At 35.3% G+C, this 17,942-nt stretch overlaps 1 protein-coding gene and 2 long non-coding RNA genes across 5 annotated transcripts; 2 read left to right on the forward strand and 1 right to left on the reverse strand.

Moving 5' to 3' along the window:
* Positions 1-1,349: 1,349 nt before the first annotated feature.
* LOC106165874 (uncharacterized) lies at positions 1,350-4,959 on the forward strand. Its single transcript, XR_001238745.2, has 2 exons — positions 1,350-1,688; positions 4,307-4,959. It is a non-coding gene; the product is annotated as an uncharacterized LOC106165874 (long non-coding RNA).
* Positions 4,960-5,031: 72 nt separating this feature from the next.
* LOC147759529 (uncharacterized) lies at positions 5,032-9,136 on the reverse strand. Of its 3 annotated transcripts, none has more exons than XM_086997651.1 (11): positions 8,970-9,136; positions 8,433-8,481; positions 7,684-7,886; positions 7,292-7,418; positions 7,052-7,105; positions 6,621-6,671; positions 6,388-6,450; positions 6,087-6,140; positions 5,842-5,889; positions 5,467-5,552; positions 5,032-5,144 (listed from the first exon to the last, which is right to left on the reverse strand). In XM_086997651.1, the coding sequence occupies exons 1-10, from the start codon at positions 9,003-9,005 to the stop codon at positions 5,470-5,472; spliced, it is 768 nt and encodes a 255-aa protein (XP_086853777.1). In that variant the 5' UTR covers positions 9,006-9,136; the 3' UTR covers positions 5,032-5,144; positions 5,467-5,469. The 3 variants fall into 3 exon arrangements, with proteins under 3 accessions (XP_086853777.1, XP_086853778.1, XP_086853779.1); XM_086997652.1 differs by lacking the exon at positions 8,970-9,136 and adding an exon at positions 8,654-8,754; XM_086997653.1 differs by lacking the exon at positions 6,388-6,450.
* LOC147759530 (uncharacterized) lies at positions 9,129-10,772 on the forward strand. The gene is made up of 2 exons (XR_015331426.1): positions 9,129-9,335; positions 9,690-10,772. It is a non-coding gene; the product is annotated as an uncharacterized LOC147759530 (long non-coding RNA).
* Positions 10,773-17,942: the final 7,170 nt, after the last annotated feature.

Here is a 17,942-nt window from a genome sequence, read left to right on the forward strand (position 1 = left end):
TTATAACTGTTCTCTGATAACTACAAGAAACTTTTGTTATTTGTTCTAAAAACTGCTTGTTAAAGAAAAAAGAACCAGAAACAGACCTCTTTCAGGTTGTTTTACTTCGACCAAGTGTAGTATAGTTGTTCTCAAAAATTGCACATAGTTGGTGCCAAAATAAATCCTAGTTAGCATGTGGCCCATCCTAAATGCATGGCTCAATTTTTGGGGCCCACCCCTAGCCTTTTAGTAGACAAAAAGAATGTAACTCACCCCTACTGATTCCGCCCCCCCCCTCTCCCCTCTCCCCCCGATATATAGCAATTGCTTTTTATAAGCACCTCGATATTAGGAATCGTTAATTCATAAAAAGGTAAATGGATACTGAATACATATATAAATAATCTAACATTGTGTAGAGGGTACACGTTGTCTGCCCACTGGATAGGACATACATGTAGAACACATTGGAGTAGAGGGAGGGGGAGTACTCTCAGGACCTTCTGGCTGTTACTAAATCCATCCCAATAGAAGTATATATATCAATGCACCTTGAAAGATCTACATTATAGTTGTTAAATACAATCCGAGCTTTCGGCCCCTGGACCTTCTTCGGGGATTAAAAATACTTCTATTTTTATCAAGATCTATACGGTGAATCAACATGAATCCTTAAATTCATTCCAGGAACGAGTCGAGCTTTGGTTCGTAACAAGAAAAAAATTCCATTTGGTAGCTTCAATTATATTTTTACTGATAAAAATATTATCGAATGATTTAATATCAAAATAAAGATTAATAAAAATCGCCACCTTTGGAATCTCTGGTTTGAGCATCACTTCCTGTCAGCTTTATTACTAAAGACAATCTAATTTGCATATAAGAGAACAATGCAGTTTTTTGCTTGTTTTGGGTTCATTACACATTTTTTTCATAATTTTCAAATATAAATGTTCCTTTTTCACATATACACTTATGAATATTTTATCAGTACGCGCAATTTATTAGTTAAACAATCATAAATAACCATCATATCCCAAGTGTATATGACGTAATCTCTCCCAGGTCATAAAAGTGGTAAAATAGCGATGATTGCCGCCCAGCTGGTGAAGTAGGTCAATTGCCTGTATAATACTGCCATACGATTATCGATTTTTTCTAGTGTGGAACATTTTAGGGGGAAGATGGTGAGAGAACATTATCAAGTTACCAAAAAATATTTGACATAAATAAAGTTACTGAAAGCAAAGTATATTGTAATATTTTACAAAGTTAAAAAAGAGTCCCAATTATTTAATTTCACAGTGTATAATTTTGCAGATATCGTGAGACATTTTTATTTCATCTGCCTCTCCCTAAAATGGCGCTGACCGCGTTAACTCTTCAACTCCCGGGAAACGCAGATAATCCAGCGCGTTGTGACAGCATGAGAACCGATATGTAGACATAGTATAGGAGCTGGGGTGGATTAAGAGAGAGTTAACCCCCCCTCTCACACACCCATTTTCCAATCAGCAGGGAGAGTATGTGGTGGACTAACATTGTAAAATTTCCCTCAGCTCCAGGGCGTATAAAAAGATGAAAAGCTATGTGCTTGCAACACTATTTCTACCCGGCAACCGCGGGCACGTCTTGAGAACAATAAGCGGGTTACTCGTAGTGGACAGTGGTCAACAAGTCAGGAAGATCACACTAGGGACACTTAGGTAAACTGACCATTGGTGATGGGGTCATCAGTTGACCACAATACAGAGGTCACTGTTAGTGTTAGTGGGTTGTATTTGCATTTTCATAGATTTTGTATCAATAGTTTGTATATGGTATCATAATCAGTAATTTAATACCCGTGTATATAAAGCCCAGTGAGAACAGAGGGAAGAGATACAGGGGCGGATCCAGGATTATTTAAAGGGGTAGGGTCCGTTTTTTAGGAATGACAGGCAGCGGATGCAAAGCCGACCCTCGACCCCCTTCCTCCACCCTCATTGGCGTGGGGTTGGGACCCCACTGAATGGTCCTGAAATTTTTTTGTATTTTAGAGGGCCAACGGTGCCATTTAGTATTGTTTGGAAATATGATTCAGCAAGTCAAAATTTTAATTTCAGAAAGGGACCATTGGTGTGATTTTTTCCAGAAATCAAAGGGGGTCAGGATCCCACTGACACTCCCCCTCAATCCGCCACTGATTTTGGTTTAAGCAAGCCCCTAAGAAGAGGGAATCATTAAAAATGTTCAAATGTGTAAAAGCAATTGCGACGATGTAAATTTTGAGAAAAAATACAGTATTTGGCAAATAATTCTGCAAAGAAGATACCACTTAGCTGAACGCAGTTTGCAGGTGGCATGACAGGGGCAGTTCCAGGATTTGAAAAGGGGGGGGGGGTGCAGTTTTTCTTACGAATAACAGGCCTTGGATTCGAAGCCGACCCTTGGCCCCCTTGTGTTATGCAGGACCCGCTGAAGGGCCCAAAAATATTTTGGTGTTTTGGAGGGCAAAATCGGGTCCATTTGGACACGCTCGGCTGTCACCTTGATTGGATAGTAAACAATTGTCGTAATATCACTAAATGATTTTTAAAACGGGTGCATAAACTTGAAAACCACCTAGAACAACCTTAGACTGCCACACTAATCCAAAACAATGCCAAAATAAACTATAACAAGTGGTTAAAGCCTTCAAGCCGAATGTCGTAAAGTCCCCATATACCTCCATAGAGACAATAAAATAGAGTAAGCTTGTGAAACAAGATTCCACAAATTTAAACATAATAATCGAAATAAAATACTGCCGGGTGTCGGAGCGGCCTAAAACTTGGCACGCTTACCGCAAATGCTGCAGGCTACATCATCCTGTCGCTCGTTTGTAAGTTCCATGCATGGCATACGCACAATCAAACCGTAAATCCAAATTCCCACCTTGACGTTTACTAGTAAGTCGGTCCACTCTGCTTTCAAATTCCACCGGGCTTACAAAAAAGAAGCCATGTCATTGGACAATGCGACCTCTGCGGTTACGTCACTTCAAAAACTGGATGGTAGAGAGGACCGACTTAAAATCATTTAGTGATATTACGACAATCGTTTACTATCCAGTCAAGGTGACAGCCGAGCGTGCATTTGGATTGGTTAAGGACTATAAAGCAGCTTGGGAATACAATTTATGTTGATTTTGAGAGGGGAGAATTAGTGTTGTTTTTTTCTTTTCTTTGTTTTTTCTTTTTGGTTTTTGTAGAAACCGAGAACCCCCCCCCCCCCCCCATCCCCCTCTAAATCTACATGTACCTCTGGGTTAGCCTTTTTTAACCACTAAACTTCCCATGTTTTGACATTTGATTTGTTCACATATACATTTATTTATTATTATTATTGTTATGCTAGAATTTTATTTGTTGATTATAGCTCAGCATTCCTTATAAGTAACTGATACAGAATGTTGGCAGAGTTAGGTGGGCTGTTGTGTTGTGTTGATTGATAACTTCTTAAAATATTGAAATGACACTCTTGGAACTGGGAGAGAAGAGGGATTGTAAAAATTCACCAGGTGTGATTAACAACAATTTCTAACATTTTTCAATCTGTAGTAGAGTGTAGACAAATGGAACAAAATACAAATAATGGTTGTTTGCAAATTTATTACTTGTGACATGCAATTTAAATATTTAGTAATTAAGTTTAGGAACCAATTTTTGTCCAGTGACAGAGTTTAAAATGTACATAATTACCATGTTTTTTGTTTTTGTTTTTTGTTTTTTTTTTTTGCTGTGTTGTCTGTCCCAGAATCATTATGCAAAAAGTTATTAATACAGTTTGATGACATTTGTAGAAATTGAGGGGACCCAGAAACAAGTTAACAAAAAAAAAAAAAAAAAGGATTTTGGTTGTGATCCATTTCTTAATAAGTAGTTCATTAATAAAATAAATCTGTTTATCAGCTCATTTAACAAAAAGGGACTTAGGGATTTTGTGTGTGAGAAACAGAGAAAGAAAAACAGAGCCAGGGAGAGAGAGAAAAAGAGCCAGAGAGAGAGAGAGAGAGAGAGAAACAGAGAGAGTCTCAGAGTGAAAGAGGAAAAGAGAAAGAGAGAGTGTGTGTGTGTTTGTGAAACGAAACGATTTCATTTTACCCACTAATTTGTATGGAAAAGACTGCTGGTACTCTTGGAATAATTGTTTTAGAAAGTGAAAAGGTTTGTAAATTTTGTCTTTAACGAAGTGTCATGAAACCTAGGAAATATTACTGATGTGAACATTTCCTTTTTTTAAGAAGACCAAAATCAGCTGGGATTTTAAAATTGTTTTTATTAATTTGTTTTATACTTTTCAGTTAGAACTCATTTACCTCTAAGGATCCGAAGTAATTGGAATATTTCAAGCTGCCCAAATGTCTGAAGACATTATGACCCGTTTTAAATAAAGCAAGACAACTACAGGCCATGCTTGCAGCTCCTTATGAATACCACCATAATTACTGAAGACAGTGATTTCTTTTTGTATTTTTAAGTATCATATATAAACTGACAATTGTTTCTCAGGAAAACTAGCCGTGTCCAGACAAGGAAACATTTGCTTGGTTCTGCACACCTTCTGTGACATTCCATTCCTTGATATTACAATTTTGGATTAAGAAACTTGCATAATCAAAGAATTGGCATATCTATTTCATTTAAATGTGAAAATGCTGAAATGTAGAAGCAAAAATATAATACTCAGTAATTGAGCTGTTTTTGGGTAAGTACATATACCACTGTTCATGTATGTATCTATAGTTAAATGTTTCAATGTAAAAGAAATAAAATAAGAAATGTGATTAAACATTTTGAGATAATTTAGCTAGCACTGGGATCAGGGAGTCAAAAATTTTGGTGCATTGTAATAAAGTAATTGATGTAGTACTTCATTTATTGTGCATTGGAATAAAGTAATTGATGCAGTACTTTGTTTATTGCATTGGAATAAAGTAATTGATGTAGTACTTTATTTATTGTGCATTATACATTTTAATGCTAAATTAAACTTTTTAATTTAGAAAAGAAGGAAAAACAAAACTCATTTGATAACAGAAAATTGAATTTTTATTGTAAAACTAAGAGAATGATATATTGAAGTTTTTAAATTGACTGCCACAGAGGTAAAAATACTCTAGTAGTTCTGCACTGTCCTCCCTGAAAAATAAGAAGATAAAAACATTAAAATATAATTCAGGTAAAATTTATTAGTTATTAAAAGGCAGCAATCCAACAACCACCAGCTCTTGGCTGCTTTTATATAATAACTGCCTTCAAATACAATTTTTACCAGTTGTTTGACATAGGTTGCCTCTTAAAAACCTCAACTTAGCTATGATGCCATCCAAAGAAGGAAACAAAATAACTTTCATATGACAGTAAAATAAATCTGTTCTTTTGAAAATGATGTCAAATTTTCCTAATTTCTGAATGATTGAAGTGATAATTTTTATTTAATAATAATAATAATAATAATAACCATTTATGTCCTTGACCTGCGCCTAAAGCAGGATGTAAAAAGATTAAATAATCTCCGCCACCGTGAAGGACGGCGATCCTTGGGTGCTGAAATATATGACAAAACATTGCTCCGTAAAATGCTATTATATATTATAACCTTCAATATACAGTCTGTGCACCATCTTATTTCATAAATAAATCAACACTGAAACACATTTACCACTGTTAAGAATAATCAAATTTTGAATTTCAATTAATACTTGTCAAAAGTACAAATACTGTTTGCACAACAAGGAGTGTATGTGTGTTTGTGTGTGTGCATGCAAGTGCATGCACAGTCACATTTTAACACTGTAATAAGTAGATACCTATTATATAGACCCTCCCGTCTTACCTCTCTCCTTCACGTCCTCTATCACAATTTTTGTGTCTTTGACATTAACTGAAGAAAAAAATGGAAAACAAAATAATTCTGTCCATGAGCACAACAAGGATATCACACATAGTCAAAGATACAAAAATGAATAAGATCACCTAACAGTGAATTAACACAATGATTGTGTATGAGAGCCTGCTTCTGTGTGTGTGTGTGTGTGTGTAAACTTTTTGGGTGTGTTTAAATGGACCTAACTTTCTTACCTCTTTTCTTGATATCCTCAGCAAGTGACACACTGTTTGCATCTTTAATGTCGGCTAAAGCAAAAAATATGGAATAGAAACCAAATGAAACAAAGTCCATGTTCAAACGGAATTCGGGCACAAATACGGAATTACATTGGTGAAAACACATTCAAATACAATTCACTTAAAATAAATTTGGATCTTCTTAAGTATGCTAAAGACAAGACTTTGGATAAGCAACGTGGTGTGTGTGTGTACTGTGTGAGAGTGCATGTTAGTGCGTGTGGACACATGTGCATTACTGAGTTTCTGGTCTCACCTATCTCCTCAATACTTTTAACAACTGTTAAAACTGTTGCATATTTCTTGTCTTTGGTATCAACTGAAAGAACAGAAGCAAATTTAAAGGAGTGCAAATCATGTTCAATCTTTACACAGTAAAAGCATGGATTTTTCTGAAAATAAAGAGTGTGTGTGTGTGCAAGTGTGCACATTTGTAGATTTCATATGTGTATTTAAATAATAAATATTTTACTGAGATTCTTGTCTTACCTGTCTCTTCAGTGTTAGGAGCCTTTACTCTGTTATCATCCTTGGCATCAACTGAAACAGAATAATTAAAATGAAAGGGAATACAATTTATATTGAATCTAAGCTTAACACGTTACGTTACGGCAGTAGTAATGTAATTACAGGTAAGTAAGAAACAAGAGGGGATGTGTTAGTCAGTTATGTTTTTTTATTAATCTTATTGCATTCTGAAGTTTCCATGGAGTTAGTGTGCATTGGCTAGGTAGACAAAATTGACCAAATTCATTGTGAATGGTCCCTGGTAATCAACAGCTTCAAGGGTCAAGACTTGCACCCTGAGAGTTAAGGTGTTTGTAGTCAAAAACATTGATAATTTTACTTCAAGATTCCTTGCAAATAGTGAGAATGAACAAACACACCAAGTAAATGGCTAAAATCAACTGAATTATTACCTGCAATTTGCTTATCACTGGTGTGGACTTCAGGTTCATATGTGTAGTTAGACTCTGGAATAAGATGCATACATTTTTTGTTATTCACAAATTATGATATAGACATTGAGAATGAAATAGTCTAAATTTCATTTGATAGAATTAAAGGACCATTTCTTTCCATATCTTACATTTATAGAATAATAATAATGTTAATTCACTTTTTCTTTCCATTAGTTAGATTTAATAGAATTATAAGACCTTTTATTTCCATGTCCAGTTCTCCCCATGTACAGGTCACTTCCATGCTGTCCTTGGTGGTCACCTGGAGGCACCTGTTCCTAAAGGGTTCAGGCTCCCATATCCAGCCAGACCCAGGGTGGTAAGGCTTAATAAATAAATAAATAAATAAATAAATAAATAAATAAATTGAAGATAAGTTAATGTCTGAAATGAAAAAGAAAATCCAAATGAAAAGATACATATATTTAAAATTTGACTAATCAAAAACATTGTAATCTACAAGAAATGAATGAAGCTAAAAAAAAAACACTTAAATTTGTTGAACTTAGATTTTCTTTTTCAATAAAAAGGAAAATAATTTTCATCTCAGTTCATTTGTCATTTCAAATAAATTAATATAATATACTTACGTTTTGCGGTCTAACAAACTTCCACTCTATATTTGCAGCCTTGGGCAGAAGAACTTCCGCCCTTAGAACAGGGACACCCAACTCGGTGCACCTAGCAAGGTTTACACCACGTTGGGTGTCCCATGTCCCAAGGGCAGTTCCTCTGCCCACTATCTTGGCTTTTAAGATATTGTCCTTCAAAACTATTCGAACAGTGGCCATGGCTGTTCAAAATAAAATAGAAAGAAATCTTGTTAATATAACTTTTTGATGTTGTAATTGCAGACATTCAAATCATTCACTAAATATCAAAAAAGAAAGGGATATATTGCATTCTTATTATGAAAAAGTAAGTCAATTTCTTTTTCATTTATATAAGAACATTTAAAAGTATGCAAGAGCAGTTTAGGACAATGTATTGATTTGGTAGAACATGTATTAGACTTAGTCCCCATACCTAGATCTATCTTATATAGGATCAATCCATCTCCAAGGGTTTTTTCCCTAAATTGCAATCAACTTAAGCAGCTTAGATGTGTGTCAGAAGCTGCTAGGGGGATATTAATGATCATTTAGCACCTTCAGTAGGAGTGGCAGACATCTAAGACGCTTAAGATGAAAGCAATTTTGGGAGAAACCCCTTGGAGATGGATCGGCCCTGTCAGATCGGTCTAGGTATGGGAACTCAGTCTATGACTCATACAGTGTACAGCCTGATTATATATTAATAACTTCTCGTGCATGCACGCACACACACACACACAACTTACGAGCACACTGCTCTTCTTTATTATTTTCAGTTTCCATATCAACTGACATCTGCAAGAAATAAATCAAATCATACTTTAACAAGTTCCAATATCTTTCTTTTGTAGTGATACACACCATTATATTGGGATGATCAGCAAAAAATCAACGTTGTGTAACAAGAAATTCTCCGTAACCTGGATACAAACTTTCATGGTTAATTTTGAACAAAAATATAACTTACCAGCGATTGTGCAAGATTATCTCTTTGCTTTGTTTACTAAAGCAATAAACAGGAATAATTACTGTATAAAGAAATTTGATTGGACGGCTCCTGTATTGTTCCTTAACTTTAAACCAATCGGAATGGCGCTATTTTGACGGTCTCGACGTGACACTCTCTGCTTTACAAATCACAATATATCACATGCAACTTAAACCTGGACATATCCTGTGTAAGATGCTTAATGCCTCCATCCTTGCACGGGTTTTTTGGGAAGCAGGCGATGAACCTCTGACTCATATCGGTTGGGGTGTATGGTGTAAACCCAAAGTCTCACCTCTTGCACAGCGCCATCTATGCTCAATGTTAACATGGCGTCAGTGATAATGCCGAAAATTTCATCAAACTTTCTGCACACTGAGTGTCATCCTCTGTCAGGGCATTCTTAAATGGTTCTGTCATAGTGTCTATTGCAAAACTTCACCTATGAGGTCAGGATAAAACATCTGAAATGAAGGATACATATGGACTGTGTCAGTTGTTCACTGTTCACATCACGATGCAATGTGCTTGTCACAATGTGACGATATTAGCAAGTTTTATAGACCGTAAGTGCTTTTGGAAAACAGACAAGATTGAATGCCGTCATCCACTTCAACTTTTTCATCTGTAATGATGCAACATTTTGCGATGGCATGTAAAGGTGAGATGATTATAAATCAGAGCACAACTGACGTTGTCTTCTATTATAAATACAATTTCCTATTGTTCTTCTTGAGTCATCTGACGAAATAGTAATAACTTGACTTTAGAGTGATCACTTACGTGTATTAGTACTACCGTCCCGAGCTTCAGACACCACTGGAAATCCACATGTCTTCTGTATTACCAGCACTAGTATAGTGTATGCCTCCGGCTGTAACTAACAACAATACTAATTTTTACTCATTCCCTCAAGGTTTATTTGTTGAACAAAACTAATAAAATGTCATTACTCTCAGACTCTGGAACTTCTTGAGGAAAATGCCTGACCATTGAGTTTTTTTGTCTCTTCCAGTCCATCATATGACTTAAGTCTACTTCACTGACCTAAGAAGAACAGAAATCACTGCCACAGTGGAACACAATGACTCCAGACTACTGCGCTGTGCTAGAAGACACAGGACTGTACTGCCACAATGAAACACAATAATTCCAGACTACCACAGTGTACTAGGAGACACAGGACTATACTGCCACAATGGAACACAATGACTCCATCTTACTACAGTGTACTAGGAGACACAGGACTATACTGCCACAATCGAACACAATGACTCCAGACTACTGCACTATACTAGGAGACACAGGACTGTACTGCCACAATGGAACACAATGACTCCAGACTACTACAGTGTACTAGGAAGCACAGGACTATACTGTCACAATGGAACAAAATGACTCCAGACTACTACAGTATACTAGGAAGCACAGGACTATACTGCCACAATCGAACACAATAACTCCAGACAACTACAGTATACTGGGAAGCACAGGACTATACAGCCACAATGGAACACAATGACTCCAGACTACTGCACTGTACTAGGAGACACAGGCCTATACTGCCACAATGGAACACAATGACTCCAGACTGCTACACTATGCTAGGAAGCACAGGACTATATTGCCACAATGGAACACAATGGCTCCAGACTTCTACAGTGTACTAGGAAGCACAGGACTATACTGTCACAATGGAACATGATGACTCCAGACTACACTATACTAGGAGGCACAGAACTATACTGCTACAATGGTACACAATGTTTCCAGACTAATTTTCAAGATGGTCAGATAACAACATGAGTTTCATTTATTAAATCTTCTTATGTAGATCACATTGTCTTCTGGATCTTTTCATATTTCAGTAGCTTGTTAAAAATCTTGTGATGGGGTCGCCTTAACTAGCCCTAAGGAGCAGTGACAGTGTACGATTTCCGTCAATCAAAAAGAACTGCTCCGCAATTAATCTGCAGTTGAATGTCATTAAACCAAAATGAAACGTAAAACAGATTTAATTCTGCTTTATTTAATCTTATTTACTGTATTTAAGGTGTAAAGTGAAAAATAAATAATATGTTTCTAAAAGAAAAAGATATATCCAATGTTTTTGTATTTTTGGCTTATCAAAGAACATTTGCTCCTGAAGATATAAACACAATACATGTGCTTGCCCTGTACCAAGTTGGACAGCTACACTGTATGCCCGATACCACTATAAGGGCTGCGCAATGGCTAGACCAAACTCGGGGGGGGGGGGGGGGGGGTTTAAAGCAGAATGTTGTTTGTGTTGTGGTACTGACCTTCGACTGCAAGATATTCTTAGTTCAAACTTCAAACTCCACTTCAGCCACTTAACTTCTTGTCTCGTCTAGATAACGTCAGCTCCAGGCGGGAAAGGCAGCTCCAGGCAGTCAAACCTGTGACGTACGAGACTTATGACTTCCAAATATGCAGCTCAGGCGCATACATCTGTGACATACAAGACTTGTGACTTCCAAATGTGGAAGCGCCCCAGGCAAAATTTTGCTGAAGAACGCCTCCAGGTGGCTAGAGTTTCATATTGCTGATATGGGATATATATGAAATCAAGATCAAGCTGGCAATAAGGAAATCTAGAACCTAGGGTATGTAATGCCTGATATTTGGGTGAATTTGTGCTGCTACTGATGTAAGAATTTTTATGTAAATCTCTCAGGTATTTTATTGCTTTGTCAAAGAAACCAAAGAAACAGTTTTAAGACGCATAAAAAGAGTAGATTGTTTTAAAGGTGAATTTTTTTATCATCTTCCAGCTGATCACACATGTCCTCCACATAAGTTGGTATGTGGTAATGGCCGCTGTATTAACTTTATCATGGAGATGTGACCACAACAATGACTGTAGAGTTATTTACCAGACTAACGTGCAAACTTCTGCTGCATCACACAGGCTCAAGTATGCGATGAAACAGATCACTGTAATGATCACTGATGAAAATGGCTGTCCACCAGCAACTTGTGCCCCAGGGATGACCAAGTCCATCAGAGTGAACAGAGGAAACAGTCAACAGGTAAATTAAAAATGTGGATATATCATAAATGAAAGCTTTCTGACTACAAACAAACATTTATGAATTCATATATATAAATCTACACGTATTTGAACTATCATTTTTGTTCAATAGATTGTAGGGGATTGTTATTGCCTGTCTGATACAGAGGAGAAAAATGACTCTCAAGATTGCAAAATTTAAGGAAATTAAAAACATATATGTACATTTTTAAAGAAAGCAGCAAAGCATTCAGATGTACCATCTACTCTCAGCAGGTTGGCTGTCATGGATCACCATACCTCTCAATCTTGTGCCATTGGCTTTATTGTACCACCAGCGTTAGCGCTGGCGGTACACATGGTTTCGGTCTCGTCCGGATCGTTCCGCCGGCTCCGCCGGACGGCTACCGTTACCGCTTCTCCTCCTAGACGGTAAGGCCCCCCATACCCATCTCATGGATTTAGGTCACCTATAATCTCAACTCGTTCCACGTAAAATTTGGGCTTTGTCGGTATTGGGGTCTGGGTGTGGCACTCATTGCAATGCACCCTTGTCTAAAAATGGCAAAATTAAATGCTAATTATCTACCCTACGGAAGGAGTTATGGGAAAAATTTCTATAGACGGCTTTCCAAAAGTCATATGTGTAGATTTCAAATATACCCTTGGATTTGACCTTTGACCTTTACTTCAAGGTCAAACGGGCCAAAATTTTCAAAAAAATGAAATTTTTTACGAAAAAAAATTTTTTTGCCCTGTTATTCAGACACCACACAGACTTAACCAATAATATTATTGGAAAGTGTTACCCTTCAGGTCATCTTTCATCTCCATGAATTTGGGGTCAATCGGTGCATTTTCACGGGAGTAGCGGCCATAAGATACCGAAACTGAAAACTGTCTCTAATTCGGGAACCGTTAATGCTAGAGACCCATTCTTTTTTGCATTTTGTAGAGCATGTAAAGCCCAACACTGGAGGTGGTCTCGGTTTTTTTGTATTCCATACGGTTTTCGAGTTACGCTGTATCAAAAAGTACATATTGGTGGTAAAAGCAAAATGTGCAGTACGGTAATGGATAATAAATTTTGAACTCTGGAAAAATAAAACATTAGGCTTGGCAAAGCAGACAACTTGTGTTCAAAAATGACATTATTTCATCAAATTTGAACTTCTGAAACTTCAGAGCACCTCCTATTTCAAGAATTTTGACCAAAATGACATTTTCTTTATTTTAATTAATTTTTTCTGTACGAAATTTAAGGCACATTATGGTAACTCCAAAATTATAACATTTAGTCCCTTATATCTCCAAAACTGGCAGAGATAGGTCTATAGTTACTATTGAAGTTGAATAGGAAGTCATATACTGGCAATCTATATGTGACCTTAAAATTGACCTTTGACCTACTTTTCACCATGAACTGAACTTTGCAAATTTTTCTTCCCTTTTATCTCCAAAACTGGCAGAGATAGGTCCATAGTTACTATTGAACTTGAATAGGAAGTCATATACTGGCAATCTAAGTGTGACCTTAAAATTGACCTTTGACCTACTTTTCACCATGAACTGAACTTTGCAAAATTTTCTTCCCTTTTATCTCCAAAACTGGCAGAGATAGGTCCATAGTTACTATTGAACTTGAATAGGAAGTCATATATTGGCAATCTATATGTGACCTTAAAATTGACCTTTGACCTACTTTTCACCATGAACTGAACTTTGCAAATTTTTCTTCCCTTTTATCTCCAAAACTGTCAGAGATAGGTCCATAGTTACTATTGAACTTGAATAGGAAGTCATATACTGGCAATCTATATGTGACCTTAAAATTGACCTTTGACCTACTTTTCACCATGAACTGAACTTTGCAAATTTTTCTTCCCTTTTATCTCCAAAACTGTCAGAGATAGGTCCATAGTTACTATTGAACTTGAATAGGAAGTCATATACTGGCAATCTAAATGTGACCTTAAAATTGACCTTTGACCTACTTTTCACCATGAACTGAACTTTGCAAATTTTGCTTCCCTTTTATCTCCAAAACTGTCAGAGATAGGTCCATAGTTACTATTGAACTTGAATAGGAAGTCATATACTGGCAATCTATATGTGACCTTAAAATTGACCTTTGACCTACTTTTCACCATGAACTGAACTTTGCAAATTTTGCTCTTCTTTTATCTCCAAAACAAGCAGAGATAGGTCCATAGTTACTATTGAACTTGAATAGGAAGTCATATACTGGCAATCTAAGTGTGACCTTAAAATTAACCTTTGACCTACTTTTCACCATGAACTGAACTTTGCAAATTTTGCTTCCCTTTTATCTCCAAAACTGGCAGAGATAGGTCCATAGTTACTCTTGAACTTGAATAGGAAGTCATATACTGGCAATTTACTGTGACCTTGAAATTGACCCTTGACCTATCTTACGAAGAACTGAAATTTGATTGTACCATATATATTTTTTGCAAAAGTTTAAAAATTCTTGTTGATTGCATTTTTACAGCTTGTCAAGCACAAAACTGGTGGCTGTGTCCCTTATTTTGTGTATGTGGGGGTCTATACGAATGCGCTTGCTCCAGCTGGTGGTACAATATTCGGAGGCGGTATCGCCTCTCTGATCCTCTAGTCTATATTTTTGATTGGTTCAATCTTTAATGTTGTCCATCCATGCTGTCTTTGGTCTTACTTTTCCTTGTTTTCCATTTAACCCAGAAACCCATTGTAAGGAGTTATTTGCATCAGGCATTGGTAGTAAGGGAAGTCTTGTATGGGTATATATTGTTTTCCAGATGACAGTTATAGATAATTTGCAACCTCCTACACAAAAAACTCAAATCATCACATTTGATGTTTTCTTTATAAGTAAATAATACATTGAAATATTGAAATATTTGTTTTCATTAATTCTCACTCTTCTGATTATTAATTTCCAATAAACTTGACACTTAATAAATATGCAGTGAAGTGATAGGGCTATCTCAGATTTCTGCAGTTATTTTTTTTCTTTAAAATTTAAAGAAAAAAAGCAATATAACTGACAAAATTATTAATGTTTAACTATATTTATTAGGAGAATTTGGGATATTTTCAAACCTTAATTTCACATTTCACGACTGAATTATCCATGAAGTACACTTTAACACACAGGCAGCAGATCAACTTATCTCAAACTTGTACTGTTGTTAAACATCTTTTGTAGAAATTTCAGAAAAGTTGGACTAGATTTGACAAAATTATTAGTGTTTAACTATTTTATGTCATGGAATTTGCCAGTCTTTTCAATGTTATTTTCACTTTTCTCAAATATATTGTCCGATAAAAACTTTTCATTAGAAGCAGTTAACTGATCAGCTTTTCTCAGAAAATTAAAGTTATAAAGCTTAATTTGTACAAATTTCTGAAACATTGGACCAGATTTGACAAAATTATTAATGTATAACTATTTTAAGTCATGGAATTTGCCTGCAGTCTTTTAAATGTCAGTTATTTTGTTCTGCTTCAGAGAACCCTTACCAGAAGCTACCTGTCCATACAGGGCTAATTCCTATAGAAAAAGCAGGCAGTGAGAGACAGCAGCAAGAGCAGCACTATGTCTTATCCATGTGTACATTACATAATATGCAGCAAGATTTATGACATGGTCAAATGTTGTGCAAACAGCCTGATTCCAGAAACCCATTGTAATGAGTCATCTGCATCTGGCATTGGTAGTACAGAAAAGTCTTGCATGGATATATATTATTTTCCAGATGACAGTTACAGGTAATTTGCAACCTCCTACACAAACAAACTCTAATAATCACATATGCCATTTCCTTCGATAGTAAATAATAGATTGCAATATTGAAATATTTTTGTTTTGGTTAATTCTCACACTTCTGATTATCAGTTTCCAATAAACTTGACACTTAAAAAAAAGACACAGACAACTGATCAGCTTATCACAGACTTTAATTGTTGTTAAGCATCATTTGTACAGATTTCAGAAACATTGGACAAGATTTGTCAAAATTATTAACCTTTAACTATTTTAAATCATGGAATTTGCCAGTGTTTTCAGAGTTATTTTCAGTTTTCTCAAATATATCGTCCAAAGAAAATACTTTGTATTAGAAACAGTCAACTGATCAGCTTATCACAGATTTTTATTGTTGTTAAGTATCATTTGTAAAAATTTCAGAAACATTGGACAAAATTTGTCAAAATTATTAACGTTTACCTATTTTAAGTCGTGGAATTTGCCAGTGTTTTCAGTGCAATTTTCAGTTTTCTTAAATATATCGTCCAAAGAAAATACTTTTCATTAGACACAGTCAACTGATCAGCTTATCACAGATTTTTATTGTTGTTAAGTATCATTTGTAAAAATTTCAGAAATATTTGACAAGATTTGACAAAATTATTAACGTTTAACTATTTTAAGTCGTGGAATTTACCAGTGTTTTCAGTGCAATTTTCAGTTTTCTCAACTATATCGTCCAAAGAAAATACTTTTCATTAGAAACAGTCAACTGATCAGCTTATCACAGATTTTTATTGTTTTTAAGTATCATTTGTAAAAATTTCAGAAATATTTGACAAGATTTGACAAAATTATTAACGTTTAACTATTTTAAATCATGGAATTTGCCAGTGTTTTCAGTGCAATTTTCAGTTTTCTCAACTATATCGTCCAAAGAAAATACTTTTCATTAGACACAGTCAACTGATCAGCTTATCACAGATTTTTATTGTTTTTAAGTATCATTTGTAAAAATTTCAGAAATATTTGACAAGATTTGACAAAATTATTAACGTTTAACTATTTTAAATCATGGAATTTGCCAGTGTTTTCAATGTAATTTTCAGTTTTTTCAGTTATATTGTTCTTTTTCCAGAGTACCTTTACGATGAAAAAGCAGGCAGTGAAGTTTAGGACAGCATCAAGAGCAGCATTCTGTCTTATCCATGTGTACAATACATGATATGTGGCAAGATTTAGGACATTGTCAGATATTGTGCTAACACCAACCCATTCCAGAAACCCATTGTTAGGAGTAGTCTGCATCTGGCATTGATAGTAAGGAGAAGTCTTGTATGGATATATATTGTTTTCCAGATGACAGTTACAGGTAATTTGCAACCTCCTACACAAACAAACTCAAGTCATCACATATGCCATTTCCTTCGATAGTAAATAATACATTGCAATATTGAAATATTTGTTTTGGTTAATTGTCACGCTTCTGATAATCAATTTCCAATAAACTTGACACTTAAAAAAAAGACACAGACAACTGATCACCTTATCACAAACTTTTATTGTTGTTAAGCATCATTTGTACAGATTTCAGAAACATTGGACAAGATTTGACAAAATTATTAACGTTTAACTATTTTAAGTCATGGAATTTGCCAGTGTTTTCAGTGCAATTTTCAGTTTTCTCAAATATATCGTCCAAAGAAAATACTTTTCATTAGACACAGTCAACTGATCAGCTTATCACAGATTTTTATTGTTGTTAAGTATCATTTGTAAAAATTTCAGATATATTTGACGAGATTTAACAAAATTATTTACGATAAACTATTTTAAGTCGTGGAATTTGCCAGTGTTTTCAATGTAATTTTCAGTTTTTTCAGTTATATTGTTCTTTTTCCAGAGTACCTTTACGATGAAAAAGCAGGCAGTGAAGTCTAAGACAGCATCAAGAGCAGCATTCTGTCTTATCCATGTGTACAATACATGATATGTGGCAAGATTTAGGACATTGTCAGATATTGTGCTAACAGCGAACCATTCCAGAAACCCATTGTAAGGAGTAGTCTGCATCTGGCATTGATAGTAAGGAGAAGTCTTGTATGGATATATATTGTTTTCCAGATGACAGTTACAGGTAATTTGCAACCTCCTACACAAACAAACTCAAGTCATCACATATGCCATTTCCTTCGATAGTAAATAATACATCGCAATATTGAAATATTTGTTTTGGTTAATTGTCACGCTTCTGATAATCAATTTCCAATAAACTTGACACTTAAAAAAAAGACACAGACAACTGATCACCTTATCACAAACTTTTATTGTTGTTAAGCATCATTTGTACAGATTTCAGAAACATTGGACAAGATTTGACAAAATCATTAACGTTTAACTATTTTAAATTATGGAATTTGCCAGTGTTTTCAGTGCAATTTTCAGTTTTCTCAAATATATCGTCCAAAGAAAATACTTTTTATTAG

This window comes from Lingula anatina, chromosome 10 (genome assembly GCF_051362555.1).
Source record: "Lingula anatina isolate TDL-2025a chromosome 10, LinAna3.0, whole genome shotgun sequence".
Taxonomy (NCBI): Eukaryota; Metazoa; Brachiopoda; class Lingulata; order Lingulida; family Lingulidae; genus Lingula; species Lingula anatina.

Bases quoted from the DNA above. Each gene is read 5' to 3' on its own strand.
- LOC147759529 (XM_086997651.1), bottom strand. From the start codon at position 9,005: ATGTTAACATTGAGCATAGATGGCGCTGTGCAAGAG. The intron at 7,419-7,683 runs GTAAGTATATTA...TTATTTATTAAG, and splicing joins AGTTTGTTAGACCGCAAAAC to CCTTACCACCCTGGGTCTGG. The intron at 6,451-6,620 runs GTAAGACAAGAA...CTGTTCTTTCAG, and splicing joins TCCTAACACTGAAGAGACAG to TTGATACCAAAGACAAGAAA.